The 17,913-nt window shown below is 37.0% G+C and overlaps 1 protein-coding gene across 1 annotated transcript; it reads right to left on the reverse strand.

Moving 5' to 3' along the window:
* Positions 1-311: 311 nt before the first annotated feature.
* Positions 312-17,512, reverse strand: LOC306883804 (uncharacterized protein). The gene is made up of 26 exons (XM_079439294.1): positions 17,357-17,512; positions 15,870-15,938; positions 15,435-15,555; positions 15,253-15,357; positions 11,146-11,178; positions 10,994-11,053; positions 10,756-10,803; positions 10,583-10,663; positions 10,413-10,493; positions 9,424-9,480; positions 9,058-9,123; positions 7,846-8,970; positions 7,664-7,705; positions 6,728-6,787; positions 6,062-6,145; positions 5,818-5,871; positions 5,580-5,603; positions 5,456-5,491; positions 5,316-5,366; positions 5,098-5,157; positions 4,758-4,781; positions 3,679-3,747; positions 3,521-3,571; positions 3,041-3,106; positions 1,026-1,128; positions 312-841 (listed from the first exon to the last, which is right to left on the reverse strand). The coding sequence occupies exons 2-26, from the start codon at positions 15,877-15,879 to the stop codon at positions 743-745; spliced, it is 2,610 nt and encodes an 869-aa protein (XP_079295420.1). The 5' UTR covers positions 15,880-15,938; positions 17,357-17,512; the 3' UTR covers positions 312-742.
* Between the last annotated feature and the right edge of the window lie 401 nt (positions 17,513-17,913).

Consider the following 17,913-nt stretch of genomic DNA (forward strand, 5'->3'; position numbering starts at 1 on the left):
TCGTATTGGAGCGAAGGTTGTTTGTCAGTCACAATTGAAAAATAATGTAAAAAATGTCACAATTTTTGCAAAAATCATGCAAAAATTCATAAATAGGTATACTTTTTTCTACAACCAAAATCGAATGTTCCTTTAATTTTTTTTTTTTTTGGGGGGGGGGGGGGGGGGGGGGGGAAGAATTTTTTCTTCTTTTTTTGGGCCTGTTCTTGAGATTCTCCTATAACACTCCTGGGACTTATGTCTTGACCTGTTTATATGCTTGTGTACCTCAGTATTTCTTATGCAATATTTATATATTTATGTTTTTTATTGCACATTCTTGTAACAAAACAAAAGGAGAATTTGACTTCAATTCAATGAGAATTTTGCTTTAATTGTGAATATCGATGCAGAATACATATTTTCATAACAGTGCTACTAAAACAGTTATATCATTTCTTTAAAATGGTTTCTGATTATTAAATACAACAAAGATATAAATTCGTATAGTCTTGACTAAACATTTAAAGGAATCCAATCGGGGAAAAAAAACCCTAGATGCATTGGAACAAGCATTCATAGCACAAGAAAAGCTTTTTATGATATTCAGAAGGTATTCTGCACAGCTGCATGTCAGCGGTACGAACAGTGGGGGAAAATAAAGAGGAACGTGTTTTGTGTCAGTAACAAGTCTAATTCCTATTCAAATAAGCAAGTTAGCTATACTGTTGAGGGATATTTCAGGCAGTGTAAGCAGATCTCCTTAAAGCACATTGGAATAGCAGCTCTCACAATGGACCGTCCCACGATGGAGAAACATGTTGTAGAGTAAATCTCCCATTGGTTTACTGCAAATACCACACTGGGGTGGGGGGGAAGAAATTCAATATATATTTTCATTAAAGCATATTGTTGTCATATATTAAGTACAGCAGTGTAGCATATCACAAACATGCTAAAATGCATCCAGCATATTGAGCCATACAAATAAGAGAGGTGTCTGGGAAAAAAGAGAGTCCTTTGTGTGAGCGGATATTGTTGCGTACCTTAAAGCAGGATGGGTGACAGGATATGTTCAGGTGCTCAATGGTGATTTTGGCATCATTTCCCACCATTTCTCCACAGTATGTACAGGGAGTCATATCACTTCTAAAAAGACCAAATGAGGTCATTGTTTAGAGCTCGTATGACAAACTAAGAAAAATCCCATTTACTCACACACATAACTGTTTGTGCAGTAAATGATATATAAGCACGCTTAGAACAGTCTATCATATATAATACACTATATGGACAAAAGTATTGGGACACCCTTCTAATGAGCAGGTTTGACTACTTTAGTAATTTCCATGAGTACAAATCTTAAAGTTTAAGCATATAAGGATATATAATGGAAACATAATTCATGCATTTATAAATTGTATTTCAATCTCTGTTGCAACAGTTTTGGAAGTGTCTAAAATTTCAGTCATTGGTGTTTGGTGATGAGGTTTTGGCTCAAGGTCTGCATTTAAAGTCACACCAGAGGTGTTCAGCTGGGTTTCTGCAGACCAGTCAAATTCTTCCACACTGACTCAATCAATCATTCAATCAACCTTGCCTTATACACAGAAACTTTGTCATGTTAGAATAGAAAAGGGTCCTGTCCAAACTGTTGCTATAGAATTAGAAGCACACAATTCCCTAGAATATCATTATATGCTTAAACATTAAGATTTGTACTCATGGAAATTACTAAAGTAGTCAAACATGTTCATTAGAAGGGGGTGCCAATACTTTTGTCCATAACATATATGGGCCATTGTACAGAATTGGTGCAAACTGCTGTCCCTCAACCAAAAAACACATTTAAAAAGCATTTAAATATTCAAATCTTAGATGTTTATTAAGACCCTTCTATTTTCCATTGAAACCTACAATAATATTTCAAGTATTTGTAAGCTTAATATATATAAAGTCATCATTTATTGGGTACTTTCAGTTGAAAGGTGGCTGTCCCAAACCCTAACCCCTAAATTTCAACTTATGAAAATGATATTGAAATCATTTTTGTATTTTTTCCATTGTTGTCCTTAAAAGTATCTTTTTGATTCTTTTAAAAAGTGAAGTTCCAAAAATATTTATTTCATATTTTCTTTGTAAATTATGAAAATTTATGTAAAAAAAAAATGTGTCCCGCATTTTTCATGTCACTACCGAAACAATGCATGTTTTAGTCTATTGGCTGAGACTGATTTTAAATACACCCCTAAATTTATGATCAAGAAATATTCCTGTCCCCCTCTCTCAGTGCTACAATTCCATAACATTTAGTTTTTTCCACTGTTCAGAACTTTGAGCTAAGTTTAAAAGTATCTAAAATTGTCACTACCAAAACAGTCACTTCCGAAACAGTTGGTGGAGTTGCGGTAGTGACTATTTTTTGTGTGTTATCCCATAGAGTTGCGGTAGTGACTATTTTTTGTGTGTTATCCCATAGAGTTGCGGTAGTGACTATTTTTTGTGTGTTATCCCATAGAGTTGCGGTAGTGACTATTTTTTGTGTGTTATCCCATAGAGTTGCGGTAGTGACTATTTTTTGAGTGTTATCCCATAGAATTGTCACCACTGAAACAGTCATCATTGTTTCGGTAGTGACAAAAGGGAACACATAATCCTCATATCTGGGGGAAATAAACTAAATTTAAGTGCATAATGCATTTTTTGTATTTTAATATAACCCTTCTAATTAAATTATTATTGATGTGATTCCGTAGTGACAAATTTGGGGAGAGGACAAATATTCCAAAACTTTCTGAAAGTACAATATGAGAATTAACTGCCCAGAAATGTGTACCTTGGATATTATACAATTTTCATACGTACAATTTGTTTGGAAAGTTAAATTTTTTTTCAAAACGTTTCCAACTCTGACTTTCTGTAGAATGGCCCATATACATTTGCTCCAAAATGTATGAATGTGCTTTTGTGTGCAGAATGTATCCAGACATTTTTAAGTGTCCTTGTTTCTGGGGCTGCTGTGCACCCGTCATATGTTATGTGAGATATCTAAACATGTTACCTGGAGTAGTAGCTGGGGCTGCTGTAGTTGGAGTTGGAGGATGTTGATGACACATAGTCAGAGTTGCTATAAAGATGAAGACAGAGCATTTTTGTGGTTGAAGACATTGTATTGATCCACAGTTTAATATTCTATTCACACAGTATCTCTGCACTGCACTTATTTTACATCAGTTACAATACTAAAATAAAAACGTTATTCCAGATCCTCATCACACACTCAAGTTTTATGTTGTGCATTATTTTGCATTAGTCTCTTGAGGGTTCACATATCAGAGAGTCTGTGCATGGTCATGTTAATTCATTTCAGTGCTTATTTTTGGAATATTTGTATTGCTTTTGAATCATATGTAAGGAATTTTGTCTTAAATCTGGGTCCTAAAGCAAACCAACGGAGAACCGTTGATCTTACGGAGCAAATTCTGGCAAAATGATTATAACGACAGAGAATTATTCAAAGAATATAAATCCTCCAAGTTACCTGCCATCAAGAAGTGAGTTATTCACATACTCCTTAACATAGACAAAGTTCCTAAAAAAAAAAGAAAAAAAAGAGAAATCAGGCATTCAACAGGACAACACTTTCTGGTTAAATGAACCAGGATGAACTATTCATTAGAATAACATCTTCCCACATACTTCTTGGATTCAGATTCTGGTAAGTTCTCCTGGACAGAACTCTCCACTGTTTTGGTGCTGGTTTTGTAACTAAAAGACAAAAATGCATTATGTTAGAAATCTCTGATGTACCATGCACAGCCGAAGGGTCTCATGTATTTATGGTAATCATAAGTTATTATGTTTGACTGTGGGGGACATAAGTAAATGGTGAAAAGGTAGAGACATGCAGCATTTTTAAAGTACTTGTCTTTATCAAGGCACTATTTCAGGAAAGATCTTTTAAGAAACAATGAGTAACCCAAGACTTAAAGCAGGGCTATACTTATTCAGCTGTTGTCCTAGAAAACCTGCCCTATATTTTTTGCTCCAGTGCTGTGCTTCTTTATTATGGAATCAGATGCTAAACAGGAAAAGCTAGTTTTGCCCTTGTGACCAATGCATGAGTATTACATGATGGTTTGGCCAGATTGGACATGTAAATGCTTGTTAACCCCATTTTAAAAATATATTTTTTGGAAACATCAACAAGACTGTTATTTTTCCTCTTAAGGGAACATCAGCACTTCAAAGTGTCCCAAAAGAGGATGTTAATTCAAAAATGAGATATTAAGTTTGGAAAGTCAGATTTCTTCTCATGTTTTCACAAATTGTGTCTGGAAGTCAATATTAAACATTAATCATTACTCCGAACTGAATATTTTAATAAACTATTAAATCATTGTGTAATATCTTTATAAACATATTTCATATGTATACTTATGTGCATTAAAATATATAAATATAATTTTAGTTTGGTCTAAAATATTGGTTCACAACCAAAGGGAGCCATGGGATGATGTCAAAAGATATTCAAAATTACATATTTTCATTGAAAAAAATTCAAATTTTAAATCTTGTCGAATCACAATATATATCATATATCAACACTCCCAGATTCTGTTAATAAGAATTTTTTAAACAAGAAATTGACAAATTATTGACATCCCCGTCTCCTGTAATCTCATAATCTGAAATATGAATAGTGGAATTTGCTTTATTATTATTATTAAAGCTTCTGTATATGCAATGAACTTCACTGAAAGAACAGCGGCACTTACCTGTCCATCTCTGTCTTCCAGTCACTGTGAAAAAAACAAAACAGATGTTGCTTTAAAAGGGATCCAGAGAGCGTGTCTCCACGTGTGAAAGTGTGTTTGATTCTGTGTGAGAGTTTATCTGCAGCTCAGGTGGAGTTTAAGGGTTGGGTTTGACTCAAACTACCACACTACTTCCTTCTCCGGGACTTTAACCCATTGTGTTATTGATGTTTCTTAGCAAAGATCTCTGTGCAAACAATATGTTTCAACACAGACAGGTCCAGGTGTTGGCTCAAGAAATGAGCTGTGCCAATAAAGATGAGCTTTTGGAGTAATAAACAGTTATGCAGTATTGAATTACCTCTTAGTATCAATTGGAATGACATCTTCAGCCAAGGAAACCAAAATGTCTGGTGGCATACTATCAATTAAGCACAAAATATCTTGATTAATATTACTATTTAATCAAATGCACTGTGTAAAATATGTTGCATATAATTTGAATTTTATAAAAAATCTATGAAATTAAATTAAATGATAAAAACAGTCAAGTCCATGTAAATTGATTTATATACTCACTCAGTTACCAAATCCACAGGATGCTGAAAGTGATTGAATGTATCTGTGGAACTGAAAATAAACTATTATGACAAACTGTATCATGATAACCATTATTGTCACAATTTTAGCAAACCTGATAAATGAATCTGCACAGTCACCTTGAGTCCGGTTTAGGAGGACTGTACCAGTGAGGACTATGAAAGACACAAGCAGACAGAGAATGAGGTGTTGGCTGCCACGTGTACACAGATATACAGTGAGACATTCATTCAGAAGCATTACCTCTTTGTGGGTTCATCATCTGAGCTGTAAAAAAAATAAACAATTTCACACTGCACTTAGAAGCTGTCGTATGCTGATGCTACTGTTAAAAAGGATTATTGTGCTGAGACAAAGTACACCACAGCACTGTTTTCCTGAAGGCTGTATGATCAACACATTTACCATCTCCTAACAAAGCAAAAAGATTGAAAATATAATATAAAAAAATGAAAATAGAAAGAGAGAAATGATGCCGTACCTCTTAAAATCGTCAATCAGGGATCTCCGGCTGTAGGTGTAGTCAGTGCTGGTTCTGAGAGAGGGGGAACAAAACTATTAGTTACACTCCAATACTCAAGTGAAGCCTTCGCGGTCTTCTGAGCTTCTATATGAGTTATTTTTACATATTGTTAATCTAAGAAACTGCATGCCATGTGTATTCTTCAAAACTAAGAAATGACAGTTCTATGAATAAAGAATTAAAGAGGACAAAAAAAAATCACCTGGTGGTAGTAGTATTGAAGGGAATAAGATCATCTGCCAGCAGGTCCAGAGTTGCATGTGTCTTGTTTGTCTGAGGCAGAGAACTAGAGGCGAAACATCCAGATCATTTAAGAACCGATTCTATACACGTGCCTCTTCCAGTTTGACTGTTTTACAGTAACATCTGTGTAAGACTGTAAACATTTTATTCATGTAAATAATGTGTTGTGTTAAGTGTTGTGCAGCTGCACTGGGCCATCTCAAGCTAAATATTGTAATATACTGTTAGTTGGGGTGTAATTAAACCTTTAGATAATTGGGTTACCAGTTTTACCGTTTAATTTGGCATTACAAACCATGCAGTTAAAAAATGGGAAAATGATAGTTGATTTGGGGACACAACATAAGTTTATATAAAAATATATGAAATGTATATAATAAATTACATTTTAGAATCACGTCATAAAATCAAAAAATATATATATATATATAGATAATAAAGACAAAATGTTTCATTTTTTTCGCTTCAATTTTAGCCTCAGAATCATGATTCAACTCATTTTGTACTCATGTACTGTATATGAGGCATCAGTTTTATAGACTGGCCACAGCCTCTGCATATTCCACTGCTCTAGGGATCTAAATTAATTTCAATAATAATAACAGGTGCATTCAGCCTCTCTCACCTGTTGTCTGTCAGCAGATCCTGACTGAGAAGATCTACTCCTGAATCCGCTCGGCCAGAACTGCAGGACAAAGAAATACAGCAATGGTATAGTAGTAACTGGTTTAGTATCAAAATCTTCATTTTGAAATCTATTGTCTCAGAGAGAGCTCTCCCGTCCTCTAGTGGTCTGTTACAAAGTCTTTAAAGTCATGTCAGTCAGCAGACTAGTTGCTATGTAATTGTCATTCACCTAATATGTGATGAGTGAGTAACTAGTTCAACCCTGTCACAGAAAATTTAGTGAACGCCTGCACTCTCATAAAAATGAGAAGTGACATATAGTAGCGCTACAACCAAGCTAAGGATTTTTGCTAAATAATAAATGTCCTTTTTTGACAAACCCTTTCAAATGCTTTAGAATAAAAAAATCATTCTCTGCTCATTGTGCTCTAAAAAAGAAAGAGAAAAAGGCAATGCTGCTTTAAAACAATGCCAGTGTGAGCAAATAATGACTGAAATATCAATTTCAGTAAAACTATCCCATTAAATACAACTTTCCTTACCAAAACAAACTGAGAACCATATAAAGCATAATATGTTTGTATACATAAACAAACTAAAGCAATATTTTCACCTTATGTGTTCATTCACTGGTTTGCATACGACTTCTTCAATTACAATTGATGCTACTTATGGACACTGCATACATATTCATACATATTCATATGCCTTAGAGTGGGTTTAGATCCCGTCTGTGACTGTGTGAATCTGACAAGTTTATCTTAGGCTGCATTGAACTGTCACATGGCAATAAGTGCAATAAATTCGCATGACAGTGAGGTCAGATAAACAGCGTTCTCTGCTCTGAACCCTTTACACATGAATGGCACTGAGATTAATGAACATAATCTTTGTATGATGGATGTTATTATGCATGAATGGGATCATCTTGTACCTGGCAGGCTCTGAGCTGAAGGATATCAGGGTGTCAGACAGGCTGCAAAGGATAAAAACATGAAGAAAAATGCATCCATATAAATGTTTCTGTCTACAGACACAAAGCGTAAAAGGCTATATAATCCACATCAGATATGCAGTTATTTACATTTCTGTAACATGAACATTAATACAGCAAACCTTTTCTCTGGAACTGGTTCAGGCATGACTTCAGGTGCTGGTTTCAGCTGAGTTGCAGATTTAGCTTCAGGTTCTGATGTGGGTTTAGGGTCGGTTGCTGTTGTAGGTTTAGTTTCAGCTGCTGGTTTAGTTTCAGTTGCTGGTTTAGGTTCAGGTGTTGTTGTAGGTTTAGGTTCAACTGCTTTAGGCTCTGATGTGGGTTTAGGATCACTTGCTATTGTAGTCTTTGTTGTAGATTTAGTTTCCACATCTAGCTTAGATTCAGTTGCTGCTGTAGGTTTAGGTTCTGTTTTAGTTTCAGTTACTGTTTTAGTTTCAATTGCCGGTTTAGATTCAGTTGTCGTAGGTTTAGTTTCAACTGGTTTAGGTTCTGATGTGGGTTTAGATTCAGCTGCTGTTGTAGTTTGTGTTGTAGGTTTAGTTTCAGCTGCTGGTTTAGTTTCAGTTGCTGGTTTAGGTTCAGGTGTTGCTGTAGGTTTAGTTTCAACTGGTTTAGGTTCTGATGTGGGTTTAGATTCAGCTGCTGTTGTAGTTTGTGTTGTAATTTTGGTTTCTGTTTTAGTTTCAGTTGCTGTTTTAGTTTCAACTGCTGGTTTAGGTTCTGATGTGGGATTAGGTTCTGTTACCGTTTTAGTTTGTACTGTAAATTTAGATTCAGGTGCTGGTTTTAGTTCAGTTGTTGTAGGTTTAGTTTCAACTGGTTTAGGTTCTGATGTGGGTTTAGGATTAGTTGATGTTGTAGTTTGTGTTGTAGGTTTAGGTTCAGTTTTAGTTTCAATTACTGGTTTAGGTTCAGTTTTTGTTGTAGGTTTAGTTTCAACTGGTTTAGTTTCTGATGTGGGTTTAGGTTCAGTTACTGCTTTAGTTTGTGCTGTAGGCTTGGTTTCAACCACTGTTGTAGTTTCAGTTGCTGGTTTAGGTTGCGAAGCTGGTTTAGGCTCAGATGCTGTTTTAGGCTGTGTTGTATTTTCTAGCACTGGTTTAGATTCTGATGTGGCATTAGCTTCAGTTGTTATTTTAGTTTGTGTTGTAGGTTTAGTTTCAGTCACTGGCTTAGGTTCAGATTTAATTTCAGGTGCTGCTGGCTTGAACTCCTTCACCACTGGCTCAGCGTTTGCTTTTACACTGTAAATGAAATAAAATTACAATTGAGATGGTGTTAAACAAGAAATAGGTTGAAGTTGTATATATGACAGATGTTGTGTAGTTTACCTTTGCACAGGCACAGACTTAACAGATGCTGTAGTGTCATCATCATCATCATCACTGATATCTACCCTACAAACCACACACACATGCAAAAGTAAGAGGATGACAATAATGGATAAATAAAAAGTTATAGCACTTGCATATCATTGCTCTTTTGTTGGTTTCGATTGCTTCCATTGTCCTCATTTGTAAGTCGCTTTGGATAAAAGCGTCTGCTAAACGACTAAATGTAATGGCGATTACACAGTGGGACACTTGAACTTATTGCTGTTTTTAATGGAAGCAGATGCACATAATGATATATGAGTAAGATTACCACCTGTGCCACCTGTTCTCACCCTATTTACCTATGTCAGTGTGTGCTAGTACCTTTTTGCAACAAAGGAAATGCCCATCTCAGCAGTGCTGTCAGGCATCTCTGAAGATCTGGAGATATTAGATGTGAACATTGTGCAGTGAGGAATAGGATATGCATTCATCTTAATATTTTAATCAAATAGTGGTACAGAGGAAAAGTAATTAAGAATGAATGGGGAAAAGTCACGTGGATGCACTGCCTTAAATTAACTATTAAAGTTGACAATTAAAAAGAACAGCTGAACATTAGTTAACAAATAAAATGCACATGAAATATGACATTTGTTACTGGGTTCTTATAGTTAGTATGGTAACACTTTATTTTAGGGTCTCTTAAGTAGTTGCTTATTGGCATGCATATAACTAGAATATTAGCCATTTATTAGTACTAATTAAGCACATATTAATGCCTTATTCTACATCTCTAATCCTAACCAACACCTAAACTTAACAACTACCTTACTATAAGCAGCAAATTAGGAAATTATTGAGAGAAAAGTCGTAGTTAATAGCAAATAAGTGTTCCCTATTCTAAAGTGTTACCGTTAGGATTTTGGAATACATTGATGAAAAATATAGTTTGTTTTAATAAATAGAATATTAGTTACATTGTTACTGTAAAAATACAAATTAGAATTGTATTGGTAGTTGTTTTGTTGATGGTGTAAGAAATGTTTATTTATTTAACATGAAACATGTAAATACTAAATAAATATATATATATATATATATATATATATATATATATATATATATATATATATATATATATATATATAAAATAAAAATTCTTATAAAATATAAAAAATTACAGTGGTGATACACTTAGAAAAAAGTGAAAAAGCTGTCACTGGATACACCTTATTATCTTATTTAGCCCTAAAACATGCATATTAGCACCTTAAATGTACGTATTATTAAATAATGAGCATGGTATTACCACGGTACACTTCCAAAGTATAGTACAGTTCCAGAAGTCGTGCTTTCAACAAGACACTTACCCATATTTCTTTGCAGCTGACATTACGTATGAACGGCGATTTGCTGCTGATCCCTTCAGCACACTGCTGGCTGCCTCTGTCCTACACACACATACAAAGTACAGGTTATTTTATGAAGAGGAAAATGAAGTCACCTTGGATAAATCAGTCAGTAGAATGTGGTCTCTCACCTCTTTTCCATATCATCTGGACTCAGAGTTGGTTCAGACTGCACTGTCTTTTCATTGCTGGACCGAATTGTGTGGGGGGCTCTGGGAAAAGAACATTTATGGAAATAAACATAATTAAGATGTGCTAAACTGAGCTCAAAGGCTTCATGCTTGAGTGTTTTTGGCTAACTTACATTTTCTTGTAGGTCTCAGATGGCTTTTTGTTGAAGCTATTTATTCCACTAAGGGAGGAGAGACAAATAGCATACTATTAAAACTGATTTATCTTTTATTAGCAATTACAAATCATACATTAGAAATGTAGTTTAAGAGTAAAAATACATACATCCATATTAATTCAATGGAATTTATTTCATGATGTTCTAATGTCTATAAAACGTTATGGTTTCTGATCTTTCAGAATGTTCTTACGCATATCCATTGGTGGACGAATTTGATGTTGGCTTGGAATCGGTTTTCTTGAATACCCCTCTGCAAAAGTAAATGGTCACATATGAAGGAAAGTAATACAAAGGCAGTGCTGATAAAGATAACTTTTGATTTTGACCGAGCATTCTCATTACCTGATCATGTATCCAGATCCAGATGTTTTTGGTCTGTGAATTTGAAAATAAAATACTGTCATTTTTAACATGTAAAAACATGGTTCTTTTAACTGAAAGGTTCTTTGGGGAACCAAAATGGTTCTTCTATGGCATCACTGTGAAAATCCCCTTTAGGATCTTTCAGTTTTAGGAGTGTTTATATTACATATATATTGAGTCTCCCCCTCTGTTTTCTACAAGCCACATCTCCTACACTCCTTCTGTCACTCCTACAGTATCAGGTATCTCCACAGCTTAAAAAGTACATAATCTCAAGATGGTATATTCATTCAACATATTCATTTTAAAGATGGCGCCGCGCATGGCAGCCATTGTGCTTGGCTCTCCAGTTGTTTTAGTGTTTTTGTTAGTTTTTCCTGTTTTTGTTGTCAAACACGATCAGTTTCACCAGGGAAGAACTGCTGAACATTCGGCAGAACACACCACAAAATCTCCAACCGGTTTTCGATTATTCAGATGTTTTGCTAAACATAGTAGTCGGCAGAGCTGCGGCGCTGTTTAGGTGCTTCAGGACGCGCAGACGGGGGAAGCGAGCCGGCGGAAGGCACCAGGCCCAGATGGTGTGACATCAGCCTGTCTGAAATCCTGTGCTGACCAGCTGGCCCCCATCTTCACACAGATCTTCAACAGATCACTGGAGCTGTGTGAAGTCCCCTCATGCTTCAAACGCTCCACCATATTCCTCGTCCCAAAGAAACCCAAGATAACAGGGCTTAACGACTACAGACCTGTAGCTCTAACATCTAAGCGTTTCTGGATCTGAACAGCACATCTTCTTTAACACTGTTACATCTGTACACCACTTTTCATTGATGTAGAAGCATGTCCCTCCGCCGTGCTATTTCCCCGTTGATTCTGCGTCGCGATCTGCTCTGATCAGCTGGAAATTAGGCAGATGCAACGCACTGTCTGGAATGGTGTCGTTCAGCCAGGTTTCCGTGAAACACAGAGCAGCAGAGTTTGAAAAGTCCTTGTTTAACCGGGAAAGCAGAAGGAGTTTGTCCGTTTTGTTGGGTAGAGAGCGGAGATTAGCCAGATGGATGCTAGGCAAGGGCATTCGAAATCCGCGCTGGTTTTGGCTTATCTGAAGGACATCACTGGACCCTTACTGGACCCCCTGCAGTTTGCCTATAGAACAAACAGGTCTGTGGATGATGCAGTCAACATGGGATGTGAGGATCCTGTTTGTGGACTTCAGCTCGGCCTTTAACACTATCATTCCAAACCTCCTCCTGCCCAAACGAACTCAGCTCTCCGTCCCCACCTCCGTCTGTCAGTGGATCAACAGCTTCCTGACAGACAGGCAGCAGCTAGTGAGGCTGGGAAAATAAACATCCAGCACCCATACGATCAGCACTGGAGCTCCTCAGGGCTGCGTTCTCTCCCCCACTGCTCTTCTCCCTCTACACCAACGACTGCACATAAAGACCCCTCTGTCAAGCTCCTGAAGTTTGCAGACGACACCACACTGCTCGGCCTCATCCAGGACGGTGACGAGTCTGCTTACAGACAGGAGGTTAAGGAGCTGGCTGTCTGGTGCAGTCTCAACAACCTGGAGCTCAACACACTCAAAACTGTGGAGATGATTGTGGACTTCAAGAGAAAATCCCCTGCACTCCCCCCACTCACCATCATGAACAGCACTGTGACTGCAGTGGAGTCATGCAGGTTCCTGGGCACCACCATCTCTCAGGACCTGAAGTGGGATATTCACATTGACTCTATTGTCAAAAAGGCCCAGCAGAGGTTGTACTTCCTTCGCCAGCTGAGGAAGTACAACCTGCCACAGGAGCTGCTGAAACAGTTCTACTCCTCCATCATTGAATCCGTCCTCTGCACTTCTATAACTGTCTGGTTCAGCTCAGCTACCGAATCTGACCTCAGAAGACTACGGAGGGTAGTCCGGACTGCTGAGCGAATCATTGGTACAACCCTCCCCACTCTCCAAGAACTGTGCTTATGCAGAGTGAGCAAAAGGGCTGGTAAAATCACTCTGGACCCCTCACACCCAGCACACTCCCTCTTTAAACTGTTACCGTCTGGTCGACGCTACAGAGCTCTGAGCACCAGAACGACCAGACACAGGAACAGTTTCTTCCCTCAGGCAATCCATCTCATGAACACTTGAACTCTTAACAATAAACATGAAACACACAACACTATCATACTTTTTATTTTTTATTTAACACACATACTTATTACATTTCAAATTTGCACCTAACACACCTGTACATACTGAATTGTCTATTTTGTATATTGTGTTTGTGCTATTTTGCATATTGTCCATTTTGTATATTTGTACATTATTTTTTTATTATCTGTGTCCTGTCCTGTCGCTGTCATTCTGTCGCACTGTGGAGCTACTGTCACTAAAACAAATTCTTCGTATGTACAAACATACCTGGCAATAAAGCTAATTCAGATTCTGATCTTATAATAATAGAACATTTCAGTTTCTTTCCTTGTGTCCATTGCAAAAGCACTTTTTTTACTTCTCATGGAACAACCAGCTAGACAACAATCAGTCAAGCTTCAAAAGTAGACATTCAATAGAAACCTTGCTATGAGTCAACAAAGCCCTGTGGTTGGCGAAAGCATCCTCTCAATCATTAATCCTCATTCTGCTGTACCACTCTGTAGCCATCAACACCGTAATCCTCCTGTCCACCCTATAGTTCACAGAACTGCACTTCACTAGTTTGAGTATTACTTTACAGACAGATTATTCATGGTGTGTTGGTGTCAAATAACTGCTGGTGTGCCTCAAGGTTCGGTTATCGGTCCCTTCCACTTTCTGAAATACACAACATTGTGTAACCTATCATCCAGAAACATTGATTTTCCTGCTAGTGCTATGCCAATGACATGTAGCTCTCCTTCCAACTTGACAATCTTACAGTGGCTGCACAGACATTGGTTTTGTCTCATAAGTACAGGACACATAAAGCCAACTTCAAAGAACTAGCGGCGACAAACGCCGGCGGTGTTGTCAGCTGGGTCTAGACCAAAAATATGAGCTTGAACACACCACACAGACTACAGCTGACTACAAACCAACATGTGTGTTCTGCTCCTGCATGTAAGGAATTATCTGTCTATATCAGCAGCTATCAATAGTCTGTATTAGTCATTCAAAAACTGAAACAAGGATATACACTAGGGCTGGGTATTGTGACCAATTCTGCGATTCGATTCGATTCTTATTTTTATGGTTTCGATTCGATTTCGATTCGATATCGATTAGCTATCAATATTTCATTTAAAATGTTAGTTTTGCAGACATGGGATCCATATTTTGATATAAATGCTGGTAACTGAAAATCTCCTACTTAAGTTTATTACTGAAATACACATCTACATTAATAATAGGGTGCACACAGTTGTTTTTTTTAGTGGAGCAATTCGAAAGATGGTGACACCTTCAGGACGAGAGGTGAATATTCATATCCTCTTACGTGAAGCACGCGCATTAAGAATCGATTCGGGGATTTACCGAATCGATATCGTTGCGTTAAACTGAAGATCGATTAAAATCAGAGAATCAATATTTTTTACCCAGCCCTAATATACACAGATATAAGAAACGGAAACAAATCAGTGAGTGAGAAACACCACCTCGAGCTTAACCTACTGGGAAGCTTCTCTTCTTCCAGGCCAGTCCAGCAATTTAGGACAACACCTTTCAGTAAGGTTCACAAATGAACCATTCAGGTTGCCAAGAAGTTAGGGATAGTGTTTGACCACCATATAAACACCGTCTAAATCTAAGCAGACCACATGACCAAGGACAACCAATCATGCCGTTTTTTTTAATGCTGCCCAACACCTTATCTGGTCTCTTGTCATTTCTACACTGGAGTACTGCATTGCTCCTCTAGCTCAAATTTCTGAACGTGATTCAAAATGCAGAGGTGCTTTAGGTCTTCAAAAAACCCAAAAGAACACTACACAATACACAAATGACTCTTTACTGTGCTCTAATTAAATTTTTTACTTCTTTACTGTTACTTTGGCCTGCTAAATGAGTAGATGTAGATGTAGACCATGGAGAGTAATAATGCATACTTCTCTGTGTCGGATCTGGGCTGAGGCACATTGGCCGTGGGTGAGGAAACAGGACTTGTTTCTTCAAACACACCACTTGAACGGTTTGCTCGCACTTCGGCGACCCTACAAGAGAGAACGTGTTAGAAAAATTGTACTGTGAACTTTGAACTTTAAGATTTGTTATAATATTTATTTCTCACCATGGTTTCGCCTCTTCATCTTTCTCAAGATTTTCTTGCTCTCGTCTCTGTATCCAGCTGTTGTCTCCTTTTAGAGCGGTGCGAACCTTTGTGGTCCGCAAAACCGACTGTCTGTCCCCCTCTGAAATCAAGACAGTCCAGAACTTATCATACACAAACATATGAAGATATATTTTAATATCACTACATTGAGCCAAAAGTTGATACGTTGATTACATCAGTGGTAACAGTGGTATGAGACAATGAGTGTGTTAAGCAATGTGTGACATGTGGCACGACAGGATATGATACTGTGACGCGGGACATCATTGTTTTGGTTGTAAGAGTGGAATGCCATAAATGAATAGCTCTGACTTATGCAGAAACACTGACAGTTTAACTCATCTCAGATTCAATAAGATAAGATGCATTGAAACATTGGTTATTGGATCTTACCTTTGGACATTGTTAGCGGCCCTCTAGTCAAAATTCTAGTCAAGGTCTAAAAACTGCCTCAAAAGACACCTGGATTAAAAAAAGAAAAAAAAGCTCAGTCATTAAAAGCAAATATTTGTATTCATTTCATTTATTGGCTTTTCATTTTTAATTTACATGGAAAAATATTTTTTAAAATAGAAAGTACTGACAATGCAACAAAGGCGCACTAAAATATAAAGATAGAGGAAGTGTTTCTTGAGCATTAAATCAGCAAAAAATTTAAAAAGTAGCCTACTGTATATATAATAAAATAGAAAACAGTTAAAGATCTTTTTTTATTATTACTGTTTTTACTGCATATTTGATTTTTTTTTTTTAAATGCAGCCTTGGTGATCATAAATCAATCAATCAATCTTACCAACCCCAGACTTTTGAATGGTAGTGAACATTAATGAATTAGTTGATTACACTAATTTATTATTTTTTTGTTTCTGGACACACTGCATATTTTTTTAAATAATAACCACACCACGTATACAGTGAATTACATGCCTAAAGCTATAAATTGTACAAAGGTGATGAAATCATTGGCAGGCTAAACTACCACAAAATATATTTCTCAACATGAGACTGCCAAACAAAAATGGCACACAACTTTCAAACAAAAAAAAAATCATTCAGTCAGATTACTCATGAATTTCTTTACGACATAGCCCACAAATCATGAATATATGTTTATTTAATCAGGTTGTTTTAAACCTGAGATACAGATACCAAGATGTACATGATCTGTAACACTGAACCATCAAGCAAGATTCATGACTTTCTTTTCTAAACCATGTAGAAGAGCCTGTCCATCCAGGCAGAAAACACACACAGACAATGAAAGAGTTGCAACAATCATATGCAACAAATTCCATTATGTCCCTAACGTTATGTCCTGAATTTTAGCCTTCCTAGTTTTTTTTTTTTTTTTAAATACTACTTTATTTCCATAAGCTCTTTCTTTAAAACTGAGTTCAAAATCAACCACCCTTAGTTTCCATAATTGTTTGTGTGTATTTGTTTTGTCATATGTAACTATTCTGAATAATTTGGGTAAGCTTGAACAATATGCTTTTCTAATGATCAACATAAGAGGAACCATGATATATGATGTCTAAATTAAAGCCTCACAACTGCAAGTGACATAAAGCTTATTGCCAGTAAATGAATTTTCAAAAGTCCATAAGGCGCTCCTCATTGCACCATAGTGACACAAAATAAACTTCAAGCTTGTGCTAGACGAAGCATGTTTGAATAGCGATTGTGACAGTGACAGAGGGAAAGCCTAATCAAAAATATGAAGGCAAAAACACTTTCACTGTGTCATATATCAGCCAGTACAGATGACACCAGCAGGAAATGAAATAAAAATGTTAACAGTTGTCAATGCCATATAGTCCCAGAAAATGTTAGAAATGAGTCGTTTGTGAAGTTTTACCCAATGGAAGAGATGACCTACCTTATTAATGTCAATTTAGCTGCAGTATGGTGGCAGGTGCTCTGAGCAGTGCTGGTGATTTCGGCTGACTGATTGTGAGCTCTGTCAATAAACACACACACGTTCAGGGGATGTGTTCACTGACAGCTCTCTCCTCCAGCGAGCAGGTTCGGGTGTGGGCACAGACCTGCCCAGCCAGTCAGGTAGGCCAGACCAACCAAGGTGTGTCCCTCTGTGTGTGTGTGTGTGTGTGTGTGTGTGTGTCTATGTACTTCATGTTTTGGCTATAATGGGAGGTGTGATACTCTCCCACCTATATTCGTTGAATTTACAGCCCAAATTCAGACAAATCTACATCAAACAATTACTGGAAGTGATGTCCTCTGATCTGGATGAATTGAGATGGGGTTAAGCTGCCTTCTGCATGATTGAAAGACCGCACAGACATCGGTGTCCAGTGGGACAGTGCGAGCTCACAAGGTGTTCCTGTGGGACTATTCTAGAAAAGCTTTAAAAAATAACAGCTTGTGCCACCTACTGAAAACAGGCTTGAAGTTAATGATGAATAAGGAAATCTG

The sequence above is a fragment of the Barbus barbus genome (assembly GCF_936440315.1).
Source record: "Barbus barbus genome assembly, chromosome: 17".
NCBI classification, from domain to species: domain Eukaryota; kingdom Metazoa; phylum Chordata; class Actinopteri; order Cypriniformes; family Cyprinidae; genus Barbus; species Barbus barbus.

Bases quoted from the DNA above. Each gene is read 5' to 3' on its own strand.
- LOC306883804 (XM_079439294.1), bottom strand. The intron at 9,481-10,412 runs GTAAGTGTCTTG...TAATATCTCCAG, and splicing joins TCAGCTGCAAAGAAATATGG to ATCTTCAGAGATGCCTGACA. The intron at 6,146-6,727 runs GTGAGAGAGGCT...TTTCGCCTCTAG, and splicing joins GATCTGCTGACAGACAACAG to TTCTCTGCCTCAGACAAACA.